The sequence below is a fragment of the Oncorhynchus kisutch genome, linkage group LG4 (assembly GCF_002021735.2).
Source record: "Oncorhynchus kisutch isolate 150728-3 linkage group LG4, Okis_V2, whole genome shotgun sequence".
NCBI lineage: Eukaryota > Metazoa > Chordata > Actinopteri > Salmoniformes > Salmonidae > Oncorhynchus > Oncorhynchus kisutch.
In genome coordinates this window covers 9,976,948-10,004,090 of record NC_034177.2, presented here as the reverse complement: position 1 = coordinate 10,004,090, position 27,143 = coordinate 9,976,948, and the positions used below count along the sequence as shown (strand labels likewise).

The following is a 27,143-nucleotide window of genomic DNA, read 5'->3' as shown; positions in this document are numbered from 1 at the left end:
CTACAGGACAATAGGCAAGCAGCTTGGTGAGAAGGCAACAACTGTTGGCGCAATTATTAGAAAATGGAAGAAGTTCAAGATGATGGTCAATAACCCTCGGTCTGGGGCTCCATGCAAGATCTCACCTCATGGGGCATCAATGATCTTGAGGAAGGTGAGGGATCAGCCCAGAACTACACGGCAGGACCTGGTCAATGACCTGAAGAGAGCTGGGACCACAGTCTCAAAGAAAACCATTAGTAACACACTACGCCGTCATGGATTAAAATCCTGCAGCGCACGCAAGGTCCCCCTGCTCAAGCCAGCGCATGTCCAGGCCCGTCTGAAGTTTGCCAATGACCATCTGGATGATCCAGAGGAGGAATGGGAGAAGGTCATGTGGTCTGATGAGACAGAAATAGAGCTTTTTGGTCTAAACTCCATTCTGCTTGTTTGGAGGAAGAAGAAGGATGAGTACAACTCCAAGAACACCATCCCAACTGTGAAGCATGGAGGTGGAAACATTATTCTTTCGGGATGCTTTTCTGCAAAGAGGATAGGACGACTGCACCGTATTGAGGGGAGGATGGATGGGGCCATGTATCGCGAGATCTTGGCCAACAACCTCCTTCCCTCAGTAAGAGCATTGAAGATGGGTCTTGGCTGGGTCTTCCAGCATGACAACGACCCGAAACACACAGCCAGGGCAACTAAGGAGTGTCTCCGTAAGAAGCATCTCAAGGTCCCAATAGATATCCCTAATATCCCTAAACCCAATAGAACATCTTTGGAGGGAGTTGAAAGTCTGTATTGCCCAGCGACAGCCCCGAAACCTGAAGGATCTGGAGAAGGTCTGTATGGAGGAGTGGGCCAAAATCACCTGCTGCAGTGTGTGCACACCTGGTCAAGAACTACAGGAAACGTATGATCTCTGTAATTGCTAAAACAAAGGTTTCTGTACCAAATATTTTCTGATGTATCAAATACTTATGTCATGCAAATTAATTACTTAAAAATCATACAATGTGATTTTCTGGATTATTGTTTTAGATTTTGTCAGTTGAAGTGTACCTATGATTTAAAAAAATTACAGACCTCTACATGCTTTGTAAGTAGGGAAACCTGCAAAATCGGCAGTGTATCAAATACTTGTTCTGCCCACTGTAAGTGTTCAAACCCTTTACTCAGTACTTTGTTGAAGCACCTTTGGCAGCGATTACAGCCTCGGGTCTTCTTGGGTATGACGCTACAAACTTGTCACACCTGTATTTGTGGAGTTTCTCCCATTCTTCTCTGCAAATCCTCTCAAGCTCTGACAGGTTGGATGGGGAGCGTTGCTTCACAGCTATGTTCAGGTCTCTCCAGAGATGTTAGATCGGGTTCAAGTCAGGGCTCTGGCTGTTTTTCTTTGTCGCTATGGAATATTGTGCGTAGATTGATGGGTTGGGGGGAATCAATTTAATCCATTTTAAAATAAGGCTGTAACATAACAAAATGTGGAAAAAGTCATGGGGTCTGAATACTTTCCAAATGCACTGGACATTTGCGCGCAGGCCAGGAAGCCTATAGGCCTACTTCTATGCATAATCAATTGCGAGTCCTTACTCAACATTGACAGGAGCGCTCCAAACAAAAAACATTGACTAAATTGACAAAACTCGTAAATTGAACAAAATTAACCCAAATGTGTTTCTCACAAGTGTAGCATTTTAGCCACACTCCCCTTCTTCTTGGACTGTGCCATCCCCACGGCAATGGATTCATCTCTGCTTCCACAATGGATTCATTCAGTGAGATCGGGTGTCTCATGTGCCATAAAAATAAATATATACAGTAGCAGTCAAAAGTTTGGCCACAATAATAGTGAAGACATCAGAACTATGAAATAACACATATGGAATCATGTAGTAACCAAAAAAGTATTAAACAAATCAAAATATATTTTAGTTTTTAGATACTTCAATGTAGCCATCCTTTGCCTTGATGACAGCTTTGCACACTCTTGGGATGTTCTACTGCTGGACAAAAAAACTTTCTCGGTAGACAAACAGCCTATCAACCAAACAATCGACCAGTGGACTAATTGGGGTCAGCCCTAGTTTGTGTGGCATCAATCCATCAGATCTGGATGTGGTTAGGTTGCAGAGAGCAGAGGACAAACTTGGGCTACACCCCTTGCTTTGTCAATTCAATTCAAAGGGCTTTATTGGCATGGGAAACATATGTTTACATTGCCTAAGCAAGTGAAGTAGATAATATACAAAAGTGAAATCAACAACACAAATTAACAGTAAACATTACACTCACAGAAGTTCCAAAAGAATAAAGACATTACAAATGTCATATTATGTGTATATATACAGTGTTGTAATGATGTGCAAATGATTAAAGTACAAAAGGGAAAATAAATAAACATAAATATGGGTTGTATTTACAATGGTGTTTGTTCTTCACTGGTTGCCCTTTTCTTGTAGCAACAGGTCACAAATCTTGCTGCTGTGATGGCACACTGTGGTATTTCACCCAGTAGATATGGGAGTTTATCAAAAATGGATTTGTTTTCAAATTCGTTGTGGGTCTGTGTAATCTGAGGGAAATATGTGTCTCCATTATGGTCATACATTTGGCAGGAAGTTAAGAAGTGCAGCTCAGTTTCCACCTGATTTTAGGTGGTTGTAGAATTTGGCTCTCGCTGTCCCTGTCTGTTATTCTCTCTTTCCCTGTCTCTCTCTCTCTCTTTCTCTGTCAATTCAATTCAAGGGGCTTCATTGGCATGGGAAACATATGTTTACATTGCCAAAGCAAGTGAAGTAGATAAGGAGGTTAGGAAGTCCACCTCATTTTGTGGGCAGTGTGCACATAGCCTGTCTTTTCTTGAGAGCCTGGTCTGCCTACGGTGGCCTTTCTCAATAGCAAGGCTATACTCACTGAGTCTGTAAAAAGTCAAAGCTTTCCATAATAAGCTTGGGTCAGTCACAGTGGTCAGGTATTCTGCCACTGTGTACTCTTGGTTTAGGGCCAAATAGCATACTAGTTTGCTCTGTTTTTTGTTAATTCTTTCCAATGTGTCAAATAATTATATATATTTTTTTCATGATTTGGTTGGGTCTAATTGTGTTGCTGTCCTGGGGCTCTGTGGGGTCTGTTTGTGTTTGTGAACAGAGCACCAGGATCAGCTTGCTTAGGGGACTCTCTCCAGGTTCATCTCTCTGTAGGTGATGGCTTTGTAATGGAAGGTTTGGGAATCGCTTCCTTTTAGGTGGTTGTAGAATTTAAAGTCTCTTTTCTGGGTTTTGATCATTAGCTGGTATCGGCCTAATTCTGCTCTGCATGCATTATTTGGTGTTCTATGTTGTACACTGAGGATATTTTGGGCAGAACTCTGAATGCAGTGTCTCAATTTGGTGTTTGTCCCATTTTGTGAATTCTTGGTTGGTGAGTGGACCCCAGACCTCACAACAATAAAGGGCAATGGGTTCTATAACTCATTCAAGTATTTCTAGCCAGATCATAATTGGTATGTCGAATTTTATGTTCCTTTTGATGGAATAGAAGGCCCTTCTTGCCTTGTCTCTCAGCGCGTTCACAGCTTTGTGGAAGTTACCTGTGGCGCTGATGTTTAGGCCAAGGTATGTATAGTGTTTTATGTAATCTAGGGCAATGGGGTCTAGATGGAATTTGTATTTGTGGTCCTGGTGACTGGACCTTTTTTGGAACACCATTATTTTGGTCTTACTGAAATTTACTGTCACCAGTCTGACAGAATCTGTGCAGAAGATCTAGGTTCTGCTGTAAGCCCTTCATGGTTGGTGACAGAAGCACCAGAACATCAGAAAACAGTAGAAATTTGTCTTAAGATTCTAGTAGGGTGAGGCCGGGTGCTGCAGACTGTTCTCGTGTCTTCGCCAATTCGTTGATATATATGTTGAAACGGGTGGGGCTTAAGCTGCATCCCTGTCTTACCCCACGGCCCTGTGGGAAGAAATCTGTGTGTTTTTTCCCTATTTTAACCAGACACTTGATGTTTGTGTACATGGATTTTATAATGGCATTTGTTTTTCCCCCAACACCACTTTCCATCAGTTTGTATAGCAGACCCTCATGTCAAATTGAGTCTAATACTATTAGGGTGTGTAGGGTGAATATATGGTCTGTCTTATGGTAATTTGGTAAAAAGACAATCTGGCATTTGCTCAGTACGTTGTTTTCACTGAGGAAATGTACGAGTCTGCTGTTAATGATAATGCAGAGGATTTTCCCAAGGTTGCTGTTGACGCATGTCCCATGGTAGTTATTGGGGCCAAATTTGATCAGTCCTCGGTTCCAAGCACGTTTCACTACTCCCCCCATCTCTCTCTCCCTATCTCCCTCTGTGAGTTCTGTGGTATATTCCAGTAGAGAGTGAGACCGGGGTCAATTGATCGCTGCTGATAGAAAGGAACTAGAGTGATGCTTCTCCCTGTCTCTCAGATGGACGCCTCCACAGACCCATCTCGTTTATCTGACCACTACCTCAACTCCACTGGCACGTTTGTGTGTGTTTGTGTGTGTTGGGTTGTGTGTGTGTGTTTGTGTGTGTTTTTTGGTATGTGTGTGTTAGGATTGGAATGTGTGTGTGTTGGGATGTGTTTGTTGGGGTGTGTGTGTGTGTGTTGTTTGTGCGTGTGTTGGTTAGTGTGTGCGTGTGTTGGGATCTGTGTGTTGGCGTGTGTGTGTTTGTGTGTGTTGGGGTGTGTTGGGGTGTGTGTGTTGTGTGTGTGTTTGTGTGTGTGTGAGGGTGTGTGTGTGTGTGTGTGTTGGGGGTGTGTGTTTGTGTGTGTGTGTGTGTTGTGATGTGTGTGCTGGGGTGTGTGTATTGGGGTGTGTGTTTGTGTGTGTGTATGGGGTGTGTTGTTTGTGTGTTTGTGTGTGTGTGTGTGATGTGTGTGCTGGGGTGTGTGTATTGGGGTGTGTGTTTGTGTGTGTGTATGGGGTGTGTGTTTGTGTGTGTGTGTTGGGGTGTGTGTGTGGGGGTGTGTGTTGGGGTTGTGTGTTTGTGTGTGTGTGTGTGTGTGTTGTGATGTGTGTGCTGGGGTGTGTGTATTGGGGTGTGTGTTTGTGTGTGTGTATGGGGTGTGTGTTTGTGTGTTTGTGTGTGTGTGTTGGGGTGTGTGTGTGGGGGTGTGTGTTGGGGTGTGTGTTTGTGTGTGTGTGTTGGGGTGTGTGTGTTGTGATGTGTGTGCTGGGGTGTGTGTATTGGGGTGTGTGTTTGTGTGTGTGTATGGGGTGTGTGTGTGTTTGTGTGTGTGTGTTGGGTGTGTGTGTGGGGGTGTGTGTGTGTGTGTGTTGGGGTGTGTGTTTGTGTGTGTGTGTTGTGATGTGTGTGCTGGAGTGTGTGTATTGGGGTGTGTGTTTGTGTGTGTGTATGGGGTGTGTGTTGTGGTGTGTGTTTGTGTGTGTGTGTTGGGGTGTGTGTGTGGGGGTGTGTGTTGGGTGTGTGTTTGTGTGTGTGTGTTTGTGTGTGTTGGGGTGTGTGAGCTTTCCCTCTCTCCTTTTTTCTCTGTCCATCATTCTTTCTGTCTGTCTCAGTGTGTATTATTTGTAATACATTTTATTCTAAATGTATAAGTGGTTAGATTAAGGGATTTTACACGTCTCAGTTGTTAGTCTTTTAGGCCTAAACGAGGCAGGGATGGATTGTGTTGGCCCATGCTGTGAAGGAATGCTGTGTAGTATAAAAGTCAGCCATTTAAGAGCTTTATCAGCTGCATGAACCCTCAACTCTGACTCCGCTCAGAAACCTCTCAGTTGGCAACAGAGAAACCAGGGAGTTTGGTCTCAGGGGAGAGTTAAATTAACTGTGACTGAGAGACACGAGGTAGCGGGATGTGTGTGTTGGGATTTGTGTGTCTGTGTTGGGATTTGTGTGTGTTGGGATGTGTGTGTGTTGGGATTTGTGTGTTGGGATGTGTGTGTGTGTGTGTTGAGATATGTGTGTTGGGATGTGTGTGTGTGTTGAGATGTGTGTGTTGGGATGTGTGTGTGTGTTGAGATATGTGTGTTGGGATGTGTGTGTTTGGATGTGTGTGTGTGTTGAGATATGTGTGTTGGGATGTGTATGTTTGGATGTGTGTGTTGAGATATGTGTGTTGGGATGTGTGTGTGTGTTGAGATATGTGTTGGGATGTGTGTGTATGTGTGTGTTGGAATGTGTGTGTGTTGGGATGTGTGTGTGTGTTGGGATGTGTGTGTGTTGGGATGTGTGTTGGCATGTGTGTGTTGGGATATGTGTGTGTGTGTGTGGCTACACTCCTTAGTGTACATGTGCGTGTTTGCATGTCGTTGTGTGTGTGTTTGTGCGTGCATGTATGATTCCACTACTGTTTGTGTGTTGGACCCAGGATAGCTTTCTGGGGAACACTGGCGATCTTCATGACTCCTCAATCACGTGGCCATGTCCGACCCATCCCTGAACCCTCCAACCCCCACCTCGCCAGTCCCTGCTCTTGTAATGTAGGAATACATTAACCCAGGCCAGGCATTGGTCGCCCACTCTTAACCCCCTGACTCGCCAGTCCATCCCCGGCATCCCAACAAGTCAAGTCACACTCGGGTCATGTGACTTTCTCTCACTCTCTCTACCCCTCCACACACGCTAGTTCAGAGTCAGAACTTTCCAGAAGTCTCCCTACTTTATTCCTGACTCCCACGTCGGCCATTTTAGATTTAATCAACAGAGGGGATATCCAGGGATATAGAGTCAGCTAAATATTACAAGTCAAGGCAGTAACAGGGTGACATGCTACATTTAGCCTGGGGGGGGGGGGCATAGAGGAGTAGTAGGTTTCAGCCACTACTGACCCACTTGCAGCGGTCCAAGGCACTGCATCTCTGTGCAAGAGGCGTCACTACAGTCCTTGGTTCGAATCCAGACTGTATCACATGATCACATCACGTGATTGGGAGTCCCATAGGGCGGCTCACAATTGTCCCAGCATCGTCCAGGGTTTGGCCGTCATTGTAAAATAAACATTTGTTCTTAACTGACTTGCCTAGTTAAATATTTAAAAAATAACAATAATAATAAAATAGTGACCCATCTGTCTCTGGTCTTTTATAGAGCCTCGCTGGAGGCAGGAGACAACGAGAACTACCCCCACTCTAATACTGACAGTCTGTGTCCCAAATGGCACCCCATGCCTTGTATAGTGCACTACTATTAACCAGAGCCCTATGAGCCCTGGTAGAAATTAGGGCACTCTATAGGGAGTAGGGACGATCATTTGGGATGCTGTCCGTCTGTCTGTCTGTCTGTCTGTATACAATAAGCACTATTCATCGCCATTACAGTTGCTGCTGTTAATAACGGATTACCCATTGTCGTGCTTACGTCTCCAGGTAAGCTATAGCGTGCTAGCACCAGAGTGATCTGAAGCCGAGAGAATCAACAAACGATTACTTCCTGGGAATAGCTTAACTAGTGGGTAAGAATATGCCACTCTCCCATTGGTCTAAGGGAAGTAATTGCACGTTGAGTCTCTCTGGCTATAGCACCCGTTGGTATTGCATGGATATGGGCAAGCGGCTATAGTGCAATCCTATCATGCTGATACTGTAGAGACAGATGAGTGTAGTAAAATGTAATGAACATAGAAACTGTATTGTCCACTCGGAGATGGGGACATTGACCTTGGCCGTACCTCACGAGTCACTTACGTCACAAGACTTGAATGTAATGCTTTTACGCTAATGCTACTCACTGTTCATTATCTATGCACAGTCACTTCACCCCTACCTGCATGTACATATTACCTCAATTACCTTGACTAACCTGTACCCCCACACATTGACTCAGTACCCCCTGTAGATATAGACTCATTATTCTTTAGTTTATTGTTACTTTTTTAGTTTATTTACTCAATATTTTCTCAACTCTTATTTTTCTTAAAACTGCATTGTTGGTTAAGGGCTTGTAAGTAAGCATTTTACGGTAAGATCTACACCTGTTGTATTCGGCGCATGTGACAAATATATTTTGATTTGATCTGATCACATTTACTGTTTTGCTCCTTGATAATCTCGCCCTAGGTGAATTACTGTGTAGTGCTCAGGCAAATCGCTGATCATTTGACCCAAATTGATGGCAGATTGGTAGGATTCACTTCTTTCAATTAATGTCCCAAGAGGGAGTGTGAAGAGATGGATGTCCTTGATGAACAATGTATTCATCAGAAGAGCACATCTGTGTGGTGTCTCTCTCTCTCTCTCTCTCTCACTCACACACACACACACACACACACACACACACACACACACACACACACACACACACACACACACACACACACACACACACACACACACACACACACACACACACACACACACACACACACACACACACACACACATATTGGATGTCGAAAAGCTGCCGGGTAAAATGTAATCCTTTCATCAATTTAATAGTGCAAATAATGCTAAAATACTCAAAATTCATCCCAAAAAATAGAAGGAAATCATTCGTGCTTGATTGAGCTCGCCTTGGACCAATAGAATACTCCCGAAACTCCAAAGCCCGCCCATCAGGGACACCTGGCAGGCTTGAGCAAACTTTCAAAATATTTGTAATATTTCAAATATTATTTGAACCCAGGTCTGTAAAAAGGGGAAATCACCTTTGAATAAATAGACACATGCATCTGTATTCACTGTTAGCCCGTACAATTCACCAGACACATGGCCTAGTACGATCCCACCAGTGGAGGCTGCTGACGGCTCGTAGTAATGGCTGGAATGGAGTCAATGGAGTGATATTAAACATGTGGTTTTCATGTTGTTTCCATGTTGTTGATACCATTATCATTGTTGATACCATTACGTTGATTCCATTCCAGCCATGACTATGAGCCGTCCTCCCCTCAGCAGTCTCCTCTGGTCCCCACTCGGCCGGGTCCGGCTGACACACTGCCATCACAGGAGCCGGTTTCATCTAGCGGTGAATAAAGAAGGAGCTGGGCTGGAATACTAACGAACCAGGAATGCAGGGATGCTGCTGTAACTGTCAGTTAAAGTGACTGGCACTGTAATTGTGTCCCTCTGATAGGACCAACCGAACACACGCACGATCACATGCATAAACATGTATACACACACATATAAACGTGTGCGCACACACTCACATACCACACACACACAAAAACACACACACACCGTGCGTCCTATAATGGTCCCGTCTTTTAGGATTTATTTATACATCTCAACCAACCCCATACCGTTATTTGGAGTATTCAAATTCTTACCAAGGTGTGTGTGTGTAATGCTTGCTTAATTCCTCCCTCATTACTCCTCCACCTCCCCCTTTTACCACAATTTTCTTCTGCCGTCCATCTGTTTTTATCCACCTCTATCCCTCGTTCTCTCCATCTCCACCTCCATCCCTCGTTCTCTCCATCTCCACCTCCATCCCTCGTTCTCTCCATCTCCACCTCCATCCCTCATTCTCTCCATCTCCATCTCCACCTCCATCCCTCGTTCTCTCCATCTCCACCTCCATCCCTCGTTCTCTCCATCTCTACCTCCATCCCTCGTTCTCTCCATCTTCACCTTCATCCCTCATTCTCTCCATCTCCACCTCCATCCCTCATTCTCTCCATCTCCACTTCCATCCCTCATTCTCTCCATCTCCACCTCCATCCCTCGTTCTCTCCACCTCCATCCCTCATTCTCTCCATCTCCACCTCCATCCCTCATTCTCTCCATCTTCAGCTCCATCCCTCATTCTCTCCATCTCCACCTCCATCCCTCGTTCACTCCATCTCCACCTTTATCCCTAATTCTCTCCATCTCCACCTCCATCCCTCGTTCACTCCATCTCTACCTCCATCCCTCATTCTCTCCATCTTCACATTCATCCCTCATTCTCTCCATCTCCACTTCCATCCCTCATTCTCTCCATCTCCACCTCCATCCCTCATTCTCTCCATCTACACCTCCATCTCCCCCTCCATCCATCTGTTTCTCTCCATCTCCACCGCCTTCCATCTGTTTTTCTCCATCTCCACCTCCATCCCTCGTTCTCTCCATCTCCCCCGCTTTCCAGCTGTTTCTCTACATTTCCACCTCCATCCCTCATTCTCTCTACCTCCATCCCTCGTTCTCTCCATCTCCACCGCTTTCCAGCTGTTTCTCTACATTTCCACCTCCATCCCTCATTCTCTCTACCTCCATCCCTCATTCTCTCCATCTCCACCGCCATCCCTTGTTCTCTCCACCTCCATCCCTCATTCTCTCAATCTCCACCTCCATCCCTCATTCTCTCCATCTCCACCTCCATCCCTCATTCTCTCCATCTCCACCATCTTCCGTCTGTTTCTCTCCATCTCTACCTCCATCCCTCATTCTCTCCATCTCCACCATCTTCCGTCTGTTTCTCTCCATCTCCACCTCCATCCCTCCTTCTCTCCATCTCCACCATCTTCCATCTGTTTCTCTCCATCTCCACCGCCATCCCTCATTCTCTCCATCTCCACCATCTTCCGTCTGTTTCTCTCCATCTCCACCTCCATCCCTCATTCTCTCCATCTCCACCATCTTCCATCTGTTTCTCTCCATCTCCACCGCCATCACTTGTTCTCGCCATCTCGTTCTCACCTTCCATTTGTTTCTCTCCATATGCACCACCATCCCTAACAGTCCTGTTGCCCTCTCGGGCAGCTTTCACTTTGAGACTCACTCTGATTCCTGTCTGTCTGTCAGTCAGTACTGGCGGGTGGCCAGTGCTTGACGTCACCTCTTTTGTCAAGGACTAATGTCTCCCTGTACCCCCTGCCTCCTGTCGTGACCGCTGCGGTGTGGTGTAATTAAATGCTACCCATTTATAATGTGTCCTTCCTGGCTCTGCCGCACACCAAGGTGATGCTTGTCAGAGATGGCCGACGACCTCTGCCCTTTGTTAAGCTTGTAGGGTGGGGCGACTGGTCGGGAGAAAGCAGAACAGGCGAAGTGATTCTCTCTCTCTCCCTCTCTCTCTCTCCTCCCCCCACCTCTCTCTCTCGCTCCCTCTCCCTCTCCCTCTGCGGCCAACCAGGCCCATCATAGCAGGGTCAGTCAGAGAGACAGATAGTGTACCCTCTGCAGTAGACAAAGTGGGCTGTAATAATGCCTACATTTAGGGGTCAGCTCTAAACAATTCAGCGCTGTCACTCTCCGCGGACCTTGTGTGCTCAACCTTATAGATGCTATGTTAATAAGAGGTGACAAAATAGGTTCTAGCACTTCATTCAGGAATATAACAACTGTGTTACACAGCTTGGCTTTTTGCAGGTTGAAGTTTTATTAGTCGCTTTTTGAGGTCTTGTCAGTTAAAAACAAACACACTCAAACTGGACAGTTTTATCTCAATCTATTTATTCAAAGACTCAATCATGGACACTCTTACTGACAGTTGTGGATGCTTTGCGTGATGTATTGTTGTCTCTACCTTCTTTCCCTTTGTGCTGTTATCTGTGCCCAATAATGTTTGTACCATGTTGTGTTGCTACCATGTTGTTGTCATGTGTTGCTGCCTTGCTATGTTGTTGTCTTAGGTCTCTCTTTATGTAGTGTTGTGTTTTCTCTCTTGTCGTGATGTGTGTTTTGTCCTATATTTATATGTTTATTTTTCATCCCAGCCCCTGTCCCCGCACGAGGTCTTTTTCCTTTTGGTTGGCCGTCATTGTAAATAATAATTTATTCTTAACTGACTTGCATAGTAAAATAAATGTTAAATAAAACAAAATAAAAATAATCACAAAAATAATCATAATTATCACAATAATTTAGATCATTTTTGTAAACATTTAATGCATTATGTGGTTTGAATGCTGTAACACAAAATAAAAGTTCCATTACTGATTATCACTTATTAACCATTATTTATTCATATTACTTTAATAAAATATTTCAGATATTGTGTATATTACATCTTGTTTTATTTGATGACTTTATTATTTCATTCCAAGTCATCAACTCATCTCTATAGAGCTGCTGCTTATCCTGTCTGACAAAATCACTATTATAGTAGTTCTTCTAAGTAAGCTGAACACCAACTGTCAATCATTTAGATCATGTATTTCCAGGTAGAAAATCCTCGCAACGCGACTGCTCTCTATCCCTCTCAAAGTGCATGTGTCTCTTCTCCCTGTCCGTGTCTGCCCCACACTAGAGAGGAAGAGACAAGCGAGAGGTTTCATTTTCTGTGCAAAAGAAGCCCAATGCGTTTCTAAGGGCTTATTTTGGATCTAAGCTTGTCGCCTGCCTTCCCGCCTTTGGGACAACGACTCCCATTGTTAGGCAGAAACATGAGCATCTTGTCGTTATATACAGATCTATGCCCTCCGGACAGTAGGCGCAATGCATTATGGCCATTGTAGTTAATTACAAGGTTTTCTGCGCAAAACTATGTGGAATATTGGCTTTTTGGAAACTACAACTCCCAACTACATTGAACAGTTCGGGCTTGAAATTATTTATCTCTAGAGAAACAGCGCATGAAGCTCACAGAAATAAACCCAAATTAAATGGAATTCAAATAATTTAACCAATGTTGGTCAAATAGTTGTTTGATTAACCAAAATGTTTCGGTTTTTAAATCAGCACTAAACAGGTATGTGTGGGCTACACATGGTATACACTGTCCAATGAAATGCTTACTTGCAGGTTCCTTCTGGACAATGCAACAACAATAGGAAATAACACAAGACAAGAATACGAACATAAAGGTATTGTCTCAGTATAATATAATACATTTTTTAGCATAAGTATAATACAGGAAGACAATTTATAGTGCAAATATTTATATTTGGGAAGGGGGAATTGTGGGGGCAAGTGTTTAAACTCTGCAGTATTTAGCAATCATAATAAGAGTCTGGTAGCAGCAGTTGTGATGTGTGTTTAAACATTTGTTACTCCAGTTTCTTGCTTGACTATGTATTTATGAGCAACTGTCAGCCATTTTGTCTCCTCACTCACTCTGAGGGGAAGTGTTTTTATAGTCTCAACAACAGTGGATCTCTCTTGCCTGCCAGTGCCGGCAGGCAAGCTCAAGAAGGAAAGCCTTAACTCCTGATGAAAGACCAATGCCCGAGGGGTTGCTGGGAGGTTGGCCCTGGTTGGCTCAGGAGCGGCGCTGAGGTGTCAACCGTCGCTCCCGGCTGTCTGAACACCGTCTCTTTGGAGCAACCTGACTTAGAGCAAAGGCTCATGGGAAAGCTCCTCCTGGAGAGAGAGAGAGGGTTGTTGTCAGGCCAGTGTATTGGGTATCTTTTAATGTGGTCACTGGAGTCCGTCTGTAGCTCTCTACCTACAAAAATCACCTTGCTCCAACTGCAGGCGTCCACATGCTTCCCATCCGAAACAGTTCAGAACAGTTGGTACATATGATATTATGGCAATATTTTGTTCGTTTTTGTTAGTTTTGACCTTCGACAAGAGTTTTGTTTGTGCACACAACATTTATTTTCTTGTGGAAAGCCGAAGTTTGAAATACATCCCTTCTTTGGTGATTGGTCAACTGTAGGGGTTCTTCAATTAAGTGTTTGTTGTCATTCAACACTTTTTCATGCACATTTTTTCACTTGAGAACTACTTCACCAAACATCCTAGTTAGATGTAAAATTGTGCGACTGAGATCTCCCCTGCAAAAACATCAAAATTAATGACAGATTTCTTGAGTTATCTTAGATTAATTCAGACTATTTATAGTCCAATATATTGGCTAAATCAAATCAAATGTTATTGGTCACATACACATTGTTAGCAGATGTTATTGCGAATGTAGTGAAATGCTTATGCTTCTAGAACAGTGAAGCAGTATATAACAGGTCATGTCTAACAATTCCGCAACAAAACCTAATATCTAACAAATTCCACAACAAAACTTAATACACACAATCTAGTAAAGGAATGGGATGAGAATATATAAGTATACAATATATGGATGAGCAGTGACAGAGCAGTTAAGATACAATACATAGTAAAGAATAGATAGTGAAGGATACAGTATACAGTGTATACATATGAGATGAGTAATGCGAGACATGTAAACATTCTTAAAGTGGTATTAAAGTGACTAGTGTTCTATTTATTAAAGTGGCCAATGATATCAAGTCTATAGGTAGGCAGCCTGATGGCCTTGAGATATAAGCTGTTTTTCAATCTCTCTCTCCCAGCTTTGATGCACCTGTACTGACCTCTCCTTCTGGATGATAGCGGGGTGAACAGGCTGTGGCTCGGGTGGTTATTGTCCTGTATGATATGTTTTTCCTGTGACATTGGGTGCTGTAGGTGTCCTGGAGGGCAGGTAGTTTGCCCCCGGTGATGCGTTGTGCAGAACGCACCACCCTCTGGAGAGCCCTGCTGTCGTGGACAGTACAGTTGCCATACCAGGCGGTGATACAGCCCGACAGGATGCTCTCAATTGTGCACCTGTAAAAGTTAGTGAGGGTTTTTGGTGACAAGCCAAATTTTTTCAGCCTCCTGAGGTTGAAGAGGCGCTGTTGCGCCTTCTTCACCACACTGTCTGTGTGCGTGGACCATTTCAATTCATCAGTGATATGTACACAGAGGAACTTAAAACTTTTCACCTTCCCCACTGCTGTCTCGTCGTTGTGGATAGAGGGGTGCTCCCTTTGCTGTTTCCTGAAGTCCACGAACATCTCTTTTGTTTTGCTGACATTGAGTGAGAGGTTATTTTTCTGACAACACACTCCGAGGCCGTTCTGTACCATCACTCATTCATATATCTTTATGTACATATTCTTTATCCCTTTACACTTGTGTGTATAAGGTAGTAGTTGTGAAATTGTTAGGTTAGATTACTTGTTAGTTATAACTGCATTTTCGGGACTAGAAGCACAAGCATTTCGCTAAACTCGCATTAACATCTGCTAACCATGTGTATGTGACAAATAAAATTGGATTTGATTTGATTTGAAACAAGGTTCTAGAGACGGTTGACATCTAGTGGAAGCCTTAGGAAGTGCAATATGACCCCATAGACACTGAATATTGGATAGGCAATGAGTTGAAAAACTACAAACCTCAGATTTCCCACTTCCTGGTTGGATTTTTTCTCAGGTTTTTGCCAGCCATATGAGTTCTGATATACTCACAGACATCAATCAAACAGTTTTAGAAACTTCAGTGTTGTCTATCCAAATCTACTAATAATATGCATATATTAGCAACTGGGCATGAGTAGCAGGCAGTTTACTCTGGGCACCTTATTCATCCAAGTTACTCAATACTGCCCCCCAGTCCCAAAGAAGTAACTGATGAGTTTGGAGGGTACTATGGTGTTGACTGCTGAGCTGTAGTCAATGAACAGCATTCTTACATAGGTATTCCTCTTGTCCAGATGGGATAGGGCAGTGTGCAGTGTGATGGCGATTGCATCGTCTGTGGACCTATTGGGGCAGTAGCAAATTGGAGTGGGTCTAGTGTGACCGGTAGGGTGGAGGGGATATGGACCTTGACTAGTCTCTCAAAGCACTTCATGATGACAGAAGTGAGTACTAAGGGGGGGTATATTAATTTATTTCAGTTACCTCAGCTTTCTTGGGAACAGGAACAATGGTGGCCATCTTGAAGCATGTGGGGACAGCAGACTGGGATAGGGAGAGATTACATATGTCCGTAAACACACCAGGCAGCTGGTCTGAGCATCCACTGAGGATGCAACTAGAGATGCCGTCTGGGCCGGCAGCCTTGCGAGGGTAAACACGTTTAAATGTTTTACTCACGTCGGCCACGGAGAAGGAGAGCCCACAGTCTTTATTAGCAGGCCACGTTGGTGGCACTGTATTGTCCTCGAAGCGTGCAAGGAAGTTGTTTCATTTGTCTGGAAGCAAGAAGTCGATGTCCGCGACGGGGCTGGTTTTCTTTTTGTAATCCATGATTGTCTGTAGAACCTGCCACATACAGTGGGGCAAAAAAGTATTTAGTCAGCCACCAATTGTGCAAGTTCTCCCACTTAAAAAGATGAGAGAGTCCTGTAATTTTCATCATAGGTACACTTCCACTATGACAGACAAAATGAGAAGAAAAAAATCCAGAAAATGATTTTTAGCGTGGATTCTGATTGGTCAGACCAGAGTTGGATAGACCTAAGCATGGGTGCTTCCTCTTTTAGTTTCTGCCTTTAGTAGGGGAGCAACAAGATGGATTCACGGTTGTATTTGCCAAAAGGAGGGCGGGTTAGGGCCTTGTATGCATCGTAGCAATGGTCGAGCGTGTTACTCACTCGTGTACTGCATTCGATATGCTGTTCGAATTTAGGTAGCCTTGTTCTCAAATTAGCTTTGTTAAAATCCCCAGCTTCCGTAAATGCAGCCTCAGGATATATGGTTTCCAGTTTGCATAAAGTCCAGTGAAGTTCCTTGATGGCCTTCTTGTTATCAGCTTGCGGGGGGGGATCTACACGGCTGTGACGATAACCGAGGAGAGTTCTCTTGGGAGATAATACGGTCGGCATATGATTGTGAGGAATTCTAAGTCAGCTGAACGAAAGGACTTGAGTTCTTGTATGTTGTTACAGTTACACCATGATCAGCGCCTCTCCGCCCTTCATCTTACCGGAGAGGTGTTTATTCCTGTCGGCGCGATGCACTGAAAATCCCATTGGCTGTACGGACTCCCATTGGCTGTACGGACTCTGACAGCATGTCCCCAGCTAGCCATGTTTCCGTGAAACAGAGTATGTTACAATCCCAGATTTCTCTTTGGAAAGCCCTGATTTGGTCTACTTTGTTAACTAGGGACTGGACATTAGCAAGTAATATACTCGGAAGCGGTGGGTGGTGTGTGTGCATCCGAAGCCTCACTAGAAGACCGCTCCGGCACCCTCTCCTCCGGCGGCGTTGTTTTGGGTCGGCCTCTGGAATCAGTTCAAATGCCCTGGGAGGCGTAGACAAAGGATCCACTTTGGGAAAGTGGTATTCCTGGTCGTAGTGCTGGTAAGTTGACGTCTCTCTGATATCCAATAGTTCTCCCCGGCTGTATGTGATAACACTTAAGGTTTTCTGGGCCAACAATGTAAGAAATAATACATTAAAACATAAAACTGCACAGTTTCCAAAGGACTAGAAGCGAAACTGCCATCTCTATCGGCGCCATCATGCTACGGTGTCTCAAGATGGAGAAACAGTACCATTGCGAAGGTATTTTCAAGCGAAGGTCGAAGGTATGCGAGCGCACTCGTTCGGTTCGGCCTAAGTAAGTTCCGCAGAACCGAAACATGCGGAAGCCTTAAGGCTGTGCCTAGTCAATGGCTAGGCTATAGTGTGGGATCACATGCTAGCGCTAGTGGCTAAACGCTACAGCACACTACAAGGATAGAATACCAGCTTCATAGCTGTAGTGTCGGCACTCACCTATCCTTACACTACAATACTGACTGTACATCACTCTGGAGAAGAGTATCTTCTGCATGTAAATATTTGCCTGTTTTTAAAGAGGAACACTGTGTTTATGAACTCTGTGCAGTGCACATTACAACAAACTAGTCAGTCAAAGGTAATGGATGGAGAGCAGCAAATGAGTTACGACAGGGGAGAAAAAAAGGAGGAGAGAGAGTAGAAGAGAGACCATAGACCACACAGATGTGCTCTTCTGTGTTCATCAAGGACATACATCTCTTCACACTCCCTTTTTCAGGGACAGCATTGACCCCTGAAATCAATAAGGGTAGCATTTCTAGACTCTAAAATAGATATTTCTCTAAGGCACACACACACACACACACACACACACACACACACACACACACACACACACACACACTAGTGTTATTATGAATAAGCCAGTGTGCCCTTGGTTACATGCGCCACATTCATCAGATAAAGACTCCTAAGCTCTGGAGGTAAATGCTAGTGACAAAGCTCACACACTGAAAAGACGATACGAACGAGCGTCACTCTTTACAATGCACTTTCATTTTTAACATTAACAGGAATGAGCAGATGCTAGATTTGAAGGAATGCTGTAAAAATAATAATAATTAAAGAGTACAGTGTTACACTAACTGGGAGTTATCTCTGCAGTCAAACATGTTAGAAAAGCATCAATCCAGTTTCAATTCATTCTCATTTTTAAACTATTGCATAACTGCATAGGAACTGTTTTGTCATTAAATTGACCTTCTTTGTCTGTGAATCAGAGAAAATCTGACACCACTATGTGCTATTTATTCATTCCTAGGTTCCAAATCCACAATTGAATTCAGTGGTTCGGTAGATTAGCCTAAATAGCTCTTGCATTGTGCCGTTAAGTGGCCCTGTCACACATTACGTCCCATTTGGAGTAATCAACAGGGTATTTTTCCATGCCTCGTTGCATTTGTTTGCATCACTTCACTTAATGGTTGAAAATGTGAGTATCTTAAATACGTCCCACCGTTTTTCTTCCTTTTAATCCTACCCTGTGATGTCACAGAGAAACCTTTTTTTAGGGCCTTTCTTCCTCTCTTTTTTTAACCACTGATAATAGAAATGATATGTTTGCACATATGCAGACAGTGGTATGGCGCTGGAGTTAATGAATATAACTTTGAAAAGTGGCAGAATTGCACTGTCACGTGTGCTCCCTCTCCGGCCTCTAGGTCACCAGGCTGCTCGTTATGGCGCACACCTGTCACCAGGCTGCTCGTTATGGGGCACACCTGTCACCATCGTTACGCACATCAGCGCCTCATGACACTCACCTGGAATCCATCACCTCCTTGATTACCTGCCCTATATATGTCACTCCCTTTGGTTCCTTCCCTATATATGTCACTCCCTTTGGTTCCTTCCCCAGGCATCATTGTTTCTGGTTCAGTTTCATGTCTGTGCAGTGTCAGAGTTTCTTGTTTTGTATTATGGTTGAATTTATTTGTTAAATTATTCACTCCCTGAACTTGCTCCCCGACTCCCAGCGCACACGTTACAGAATGACGCCTCACCAAAGGGAAGGATCGGGGAGTTTTTTTGTGTTGGAGGTGATGTCGGGTCCGACTGGAGTTACCTGGGAGGCCTCAGCCGGTTTGTCAGATTCTCATGCCTCGGCGAGTTCGACGGGTTACCCTACCTCAGCGGGATCGATAGGCTCCCATGCCTCAGCTGGGTGAACAGGTTCCCGTGCCTCAACCGGGGGAGGTCTCAGCCGGCTCTCACGCCTCAGCTGGTTCGTCCGGTATCTGTGCCTCAGCGGAGGCGACCGGTCTGCTCCTGATCCCCAGGATCGTCATCTTGGTCGGTGTCCTGCGGGTGGAGCTGTGCGTCAGGGAGGGGGTACTGTCACATGTGCTCCTTCTCCGGCCTCTAGGTCACCAGACTGATCGTTATGGGGCACACCTGTCACCCTCGTTACGTGCACCAGCGCGTCATCAGACTCGCCCGGACTCCATCACTTCCCTGATTACCTTCCCTATATATGTCTCTCTCTTTGGTTCCTTCCCTATATCTGTCTCTCCCTTTGGTTCCTTCCCTATATCTGTCACTCCCTTTGGTTCCTTCCCTATATCTGTCACTCCCTTTGGTTCCTTCCCTATATCTGTCTCTCCCTTTGGTTCCTTCCCTATATATGTCTCTCCCTTTGGTTCCTTCCCTATATATGTCTCTCCCTTTGGTTCCTTCCCTATATCTGCCACCCCCTTTGGTTCCTTCCCTATATCTGCCACCCCCTTTGGTTCCTTCCCTATATATGCCACCCCCTTTGGTTCCTTCCCTATATATGCCACCCCCTTTGGTTCCTTCCCTATATCTGCCACCCCCTTTGGTTCCTTCCCTATATCTGTCTCTCCCTTTGGTTCCTTCCCTATATATGTCTCTCCCTTTGGTTCCTTCCCTATATATGTCTCTCCCTTTGGTTCCTTCCCTATATCTGCCACCCCCTTTGGTTCCTTCCCTATATCTGCCACCCCCTTTGGTTCCTTCCCTATATATGCCACCCCCTTTGGTTCCTTCCCTATATATGCCACCCCCTTTGGTTCCTTCCCTATATCTGCCACCCCCTTTGGTTCCTTCCCTATATCTGCCACCCCCTTTGGTTCCTTCCCTATATCTGCCACCCCCTTTGGTTCCTTCCCTATATCTGCCACTCCCTTTGGTTCCTTCCCTATATCTGCCACTCCCTTTGGTTCCTTCCCTATATCTGTCTCTCCCTTTGGTTCCTTCCCTATATCTGTCTCTCCCTTTGGTTCCTTCCCTATATCTGTCTCTCCCTTTGGTTCCTTCCCTATATCTGTCTCTCCCTTTGGTTCCTTCCCTATATCTGCCACTCCCTTTGGTTCCTTCCCTATATCTGCCACCCCCTTTGGTTCCTTCCCTATATCTGCCACTCCCTTTGGTTCCTTCCCTATATCTGCCACTCCCTTTGGTTCCTTCCCTATATCTGTCTCTCCCTTTGGTTCCTTCCCTATATCTGTCTCTCCCTTTGGTTCCTTCCCTATATCTGTCTCTCCCTTTGGTTCCTTCCCTATATCTGTCTCTCCCTTTGGTTCCTTCCCTATATCTGTCTCTCCCTTTGGTTCCTTCCCTATATCTGTCTCTCCCTTTGGTTCCTTCCCTATATCTGCCACCCCCTTTGGTTCCTTCCCTATATCTGCCACCCCCTTTGGTTCCTTCCCTATATCTGCCACTCCCTTTGGTTCCTTCCCTATATCTGCCACTCCCTTTGGTTCCTTCCCTATATCTGCCACTCCCTTTGGTTCCTTCCCTATATCTGCCACTCCCTTTGGTTCCTTCCCCAGGCATTATTGTTTCTGTTTCAGTTTCATTTCTGTGCGTTGTTCGTGTTTATTGCTTTGTATTAAGGCTTAATTTATTTATTAAATGATTCACTCCCTGAACTTGCTTCCCGACTTCCAGTCACACGTCACATGCCCTTTAATATGAATTCACTCATTTGTAAATTGCTCTGGATTAGAGCTTCTGCTAAATGACTCAAATGTGAACATGTAAAACCTTTTATATAGTCCCCTTTATCTGGCAGACGGTGGGAATTAGCTGATGCTGTCTATCCAGTATGCTTGTATTTGCCTTGATAGAGTGGCGTTCATGAGGTAGTCTAGTCTAGGCTCTGAGTTCTTGTGAGAAGGGAGAAAGAGAGAGAGATGGGACAAACTGGTAGTACTTTAGCCCTGAGTGATTTATTAAAGGGCTAGTGGAAACAAGGGATTGTCTGCGGTTTTGTCTTTAGACCTGTGGCACTCAAGCATAGCAGATATTTATCACTCTGTAGAGCCATTTAGGACCACTGTCAAGTCCACAGCCTCACAGCCTGTTGCTAAGTGTCAGCACTGGCCACAATTTCCTGTGTTGATTGGTCCAATTGGTTGAACACTTTAGGACCACTTCCTGCTTGTTTTCCAGTGACCCTGACGTTTCATAACAATCACTACTAGTGCTCTGTTCAACCACACGTCTGTATCTCCTACTACCGAACTTCATAACCATACAGTAGACTTACTAAAGACACACACACACACAAGCATTATGCTGGCCTCCACAAAGTGTAGACCCATCTCAGAGTCTCTCAGACTCCCCATCATGGCAGGTATATCTTCTGCTTAACACAACACTCTCTGTTACCCCAATACTCTCGCTTATGTTTCCAGCTTCAACAGTACAGTAATACCTTACAATACAAAACAATACACACAAATCCACAAAATAAAAATAATGGAATTAAGAAATATAGAAATATTAGAACGAGCAATGTCAGAGGCTGGAATATAAATCTATATGTACTGTATAAGATGGTGTGTATAGACGTTATGGACAGTGTATACATAGAAAAGGTGTGTACAGCAGTAGTTATATAAGATGAACCGTGACACTGTTACTAGCCGGCTACCACCTGAAGTGGGTAAAAGAGTATGTAAACATTATTCAAGTGACCAGTGACTCTAAGTACCAAGGACAGCAGTCTCTTTTTTATTTTTATTTAACCAGACAAGTCAGTTAAGAACAAATTCTTATATTCAATGATGTCCTAGGAACAGTGGGTTAACTGCCTGTTCAGGGGCAGAACAACAGATTTGTACCTTGTCAGCTCAGGAGTTTGAACTTGCAACCTTCCGGTTACTAGTCCAACTCTCTAACCACTAGGCTACCCTGCTGCCCCAAGAGGTGCAGGGTAGAGCACCATGTGGTAGCCAGCTAGTAACAGTGACTAAAGTTCAGGGTAGTGTACTGGGCGGAGGCCGGCTAGTTTTTGACTCTATTATAGTCTGATGGCCTGGAAGCTGTCCAGCTTGGATGCACCTGTACTGTTTCCATACTGTATTGTACTCTCTCTATCTCTCTGTCTCTGTCTCTCTCTGTGTCTCTCTCTCTCTCTGTGTCTCTCTCTCTGTGTGTATCCTTGTGTGTATTTCCACGCTGTGCTTTGGCCCCTGCTCTCTTTCTGCATGCCTTGGTCCTCCCCTTCCTCTCTCAACCCATAATGCTCAGCTCCAGGACCAACATGTTAGCATCAATAATGCATAGATTAAGAGGCTCAGCATTTCAGAGAGAGCAGGCCTGACTTCTCCAGAAACACCAGGATCACGGCGGCCATCTTGGCTTCCAAGGTGGTGTGAGGGAATGGGAGGTGTCGAGAGACAGAGGAGAGGCAGTGAAACTGGGTCCAGTTGGGGAAAATATGTAGATCTGATATATGTGGGGAGGGTTGGCGTTGGTCACGTGTGTGTATGTGTGTTAATGTGTCCTGGATTCCTGTCGGCCAGAGGAAAAAGTAGGGCTAACAGCCTTCTGAAGCCGGTTACAAAACTCAAGAATTAATTCAGGGACAAAGGACACAAGTTTGTCATATGTGCAATATATATATATATTTTTTTAGCTTTATAAATAAAACATGATGCACACAAGGACAAGTTTATATTTTGAAACGACATAATGACTTTTAATCCCCTGCAAAAAAACGTATTCTGTGCTACTCAAGGATAAAGGGAAATGCTGTGAATTTTTTAACTAGCAATTAGCGGTTTCCCCTCCACCTGCGTTCGATGAAGCAGTTTACGGCGAGGTTTTATCAATCAATTGGTGTCCATGTGAGCAGCATCTGACTGAAGCACTAGTCATCTCTCTTCCATCTTCAGGGGGAGGGTGTGGTGTGGCTGCTTTTAGCAGAGATCCCCCCCCCCCACCTGTCCTACTAGACAGATGCAGAAACAGTGGGATTCCTCCACTTCCTCCCACCGTTTACATCCAGAACAATGAGGCTGTCACAGCAAACCATCCCCTTGACACTTCTACACTCCCCCTGTTTATCCTCCTCTTTCTCTCTCCATTTCTCTCTCTCTCCAATGACATCACCCGAAGAAAGGAAAAAATAAGCATAAGGCCGTTTCAACACGAGAAAGAGAAGAGGAAGGGTGTGTGTGTGTGTGTGTGTGTGTGTATCCCTTTGTGTTGAGATGATGAGCTCAGGTTCTGATGGCCTATTGTTGTAGTAAAAGAGCTCTGCTGACTCCTCCCTCCCCAGAGTGTGTGCATGCTTGCTTGGCGTGGTGTCTGGGCTGATGGGTTACACTGTAAGGTAAAGCTGCGAGAGACGGCCTGACTGGAGGTGTGTGTTGCAAAAACAATCCTCCCCTTGGCTACGTACACGTGGAATAGACACATCAGGGTTGTCCCACTGGAAGTGGAACACTGATGATTTTGATTGGCATGTGATGCATACAGATGCAGGATCTTAATTTGAGTCAGTTTGCTACAGCAGGAAAATAATCCTGCAGCAACAGGAAATGTTAAGGGAAAAATCTAGTCTGAAATTTGCAAGTGGAAATTGCAAACTTCAGAAGCCTTTTTAAACCTCCAATATGCAACAAGCTTTACATGTCCTGCATTGCATTTTGTGGGCAGTGTGTACATAGACTGTCTTCTCTTGAGAGCCAGGTCTGCCTACGGCCTGCCACTCACAGGCCTCGGGGTGTTCGACGTGGCAGACATTTCAACGGGTGCCCACTCACAGGGCCCTGCCGCCATGCAAACACAGGGGCTGCGTCCCAAATGACATCCTAGTCTCTTTAAAATGCACTACTTTTGACCGGGGCCCATTGCTGCCTGAAATATCGCTGGGTAGCCCCGTAATTACTCGATGTGCTGATGAGCAAATAATGAACAGATCGAGAGATTAAAGCCCAAAACTAGTTATGAGATGTGAAAAGCAGTTGATTAGGATGATATGGTATGAGACCAGCCGTTGTGAGAGTCCCTTCTTGGTCCATGTCACGCTGGTGTGAAGAGATGCTTCTAGTGTCCATGCATATGAGCCTTGTGGACCAGCTAGCACACATCTTTTATTTTAAAATTGTAATTGTACCTTTACTTAACCAGATAGGCCAGTTGAGAACAAGTTCTCATTTACAACTGCGACCTGAAAAGTAAATAAAAACAATATGGGGATGAGGTAGGTAGATTGGTTGGGCTATTTACAGATGTGCTGTGGACAGCTGCAGTGATCGGTTAGATGCTCAGATAGCTGACATTTAAAGTTAGTGAGGGAGATATGTCTCCAACTTCAGTGATTTTTACAATTCATTCCAGTCATTGGCAGCAGAGAACTGGAAGGAAAGTCGGCCAAAGGAGGTGTTGGCTTTGGGGATGACCAGTGAGATATACCTTCTGAAGCACGCGCTACGGGTGGATGTTTTTACCGTGACCAGTGAGCTGAGATCTAATGTGAAAACGTGTGGTGTGGCAATGTGCGCTGAACAACGTGCACAATGGTGACCTTCGTTGAGGCAGAAGACATTTTGAACAGTGAAGAGTAGTGTGTTGTATTTAACTGGGATGTGTTGTGACAGCCGTTGAAACAGACTCACTTTTAAAATATTTGAATGCAGAATTGGTGATATCCTCTCATCTCCTCCTTTCCTCTCTTCCCCTCCTCTCCTCCTCCTCACTTCCCCTCCTCCTCTCTTCCTTTCTTCCTCCCGGCAGAGACATCCTGTTTGAAGACCACAGCCTTCTCTTCGTGGGGCCTCGGCACTCCAGCCAGGTCAAAGGTCGCCACCGGAGCAAGATGGCCGCCGGCGGTCCACCCTGCCTCCGTCTGCCGGCCCTGCTGCCCCTCAGCACTCTGTTGCTCTGTATGCTGCTTACTGGCTTCCATGCCTTATGTGAGTGCCACTCTAATACGTGTGTGTGTGTGTGTGTGTGTGTGTGTGTGTGTGTGTGTGTGTGTGTGTGTGTGTGTGTGTGTGTGTGTGTGTGTGTGTGTGTGTGTGTGTGTGTGTGTGTGTGTGTGTGTGTGTGTGTGTGTGTGTGTGTTGTATGTACTGAGCCAGCACAATTGACCTTACATCTCATTTTTTTCGGTTCAAATGTACTTTGTGTTTCGCTGTGTATCACCTATTTTCTGAATTTCTGAATTCTGTTTTTACTTTTTGACCTATTTAATATTTTATTCACTTTTATTTTATGTCACATTGTATATACAAAAGTGAGAGGATTCGGCTAGGTGTATAGGTGTATTGAATTGGTGTAAGATGTATAGAATCGAGCACACAGCCATGCAGTCTCCATAGGAAAACATTGGCAGTAGTATGGCCTAACTTAAGAGCTCAGTGACTTTCAATCTCACAGAACGGGACCGCCGAGTGCTGAAGCGTGTAATGTCCTCAGTTGCAACACTCACTACTGAGTTCCAAACTGCATCTTGAAGAAACATCAGCACAATAACTGTTTGTCGGGAGCGTCATCAAATGGATTTCCATGGCCAAGCAGCTGCACACAAGCCTAAGATCACCATGCACAATGCCAAGCATCGGCTGGAGTGGTGTAAAGCTCTCCGCCATTGGACTCTGGAGCAGTGAAAACGCGTTCTCTAAAGTGATGAATCACTCTTCACCATCTGGCAGTCTGACGGACAAATCAGAGTTTGGTGGATGCCAGAAGAACGCTACCTGCCCCAATGCGTAGTGCCAACTGTAAAGTTTGGTGGAAGAGGAATAATGGTGTGGGGCTGTTTTCCATGGTTCAGGCCAAACGTGTAAGTCAGATAAGAGTGTATGTCTGTTTGCCTCTACACATCATCTTCTTAGTCTATCTGTGTGTCGTCCCATCTCTCCCCATACCACGGCTTTAACAAATGACATACCATCCTATATCTAGTAGTGATGGGGGAAAATACGATACAGTTATAGGTAGCATTAACTAACGTCAACTAGCGCTAGTCGGCTGTACCTGCACAAAACTGTATTTTTCATCCTACAGCTTGTTCTCCATCTTCTTTTTAATAAATAGAGAGCCAACATTTTCAGAACTTTTATTTCCATGACTGATCAAAACTCTGCAGCAGACATATAGTGAACAATATGTTTGGAACATAAAATTGCAATAAAATAGTTGTATCGAATCATAATACATACAGTTGAAGTCGGAAGTTTACATACACTTACGTTGGAGTCATTAAAACTCCTTTTTCAACCACTCCACACATTTCTTGTTAACAAACTATAATTTTGGCAAGTCGGTTAGGACATCTACTTGTGCATGACACAAGTAATTTCTTTGTAAACAATTGTTTACAGACAGATTATTTCACTTATAGTTCACTGTATCACAATTCCAGTGGGTCAGAAGTTAACATGCACTAAGTTGACTGTGCCTTTAAACAGCTTGGAAAATTCCAGAAAAGAATGTCATGGCTTTAGAAGCTTCTGATAGGCTTCTTGACATAATGAACATGAACATACTTTGGTGCAAAAAGTGCAAATCAATCCCAAAACAACAGCAAAGGACCTTGTGAAGATGCTGGAGGAAACAGGTACAAAAGTATCTATATCCACAGTAAAACGAGTCCTATGTCGACATAACCTGAAAGGCCGCTCAGCAAGGAATGTGACATTTTACATTCTTAAAATAAAGTGGTGATCCCAACTGACCTAAGACAGGGAATTTTTACTCTGATTAAATGTCAGGAATTGTGAAAAACTGAGTTTAAATGTATTTGGCTAAGGTGTATGTAAACGTCAGACTTCAACTGTATATAATCAGTACCTAAGTATTGTTAGGATCTGAACAGAGTAAAAACTCACTTGAGATTTACCCCTTAGGACTTAACCTTCGCAGGAACCACCCTGCTCAGGCTTACCTTCCAGGACTTACCCTAAATTAAATAATTACCCATAAATCCAAGACCGGTCGTAACACAGTGCTGAA

General features: G+C 44.5%; 1 protein-coding gene across 1 annotated transcript in view; it reads left to right on the top strand.

Moving 5' to 3' along the window:
• Positions 1 to 27,143, top strand: part of LOC109881252 (receptor-type tyrosine-protein phosphatase S) — a 418,713-nt gene that overhangs the window by 139,286 nt on the left and 252,284 nt on the right. Inside the window, exon 3 of the mRNA XM_031822228.1 lies at positions 24,921 to 25,099. Within this exon, the coding sequence (XP_031678088.1) occupies positions 25,003 to 25,099 (97 nt within the window). The 5' untranslated portion in view covers positions 24,921 to 25,002. The remainder of the gene's footprint in view (positions 1 to 24,920; positions 25,100 to 27,143) is intronic.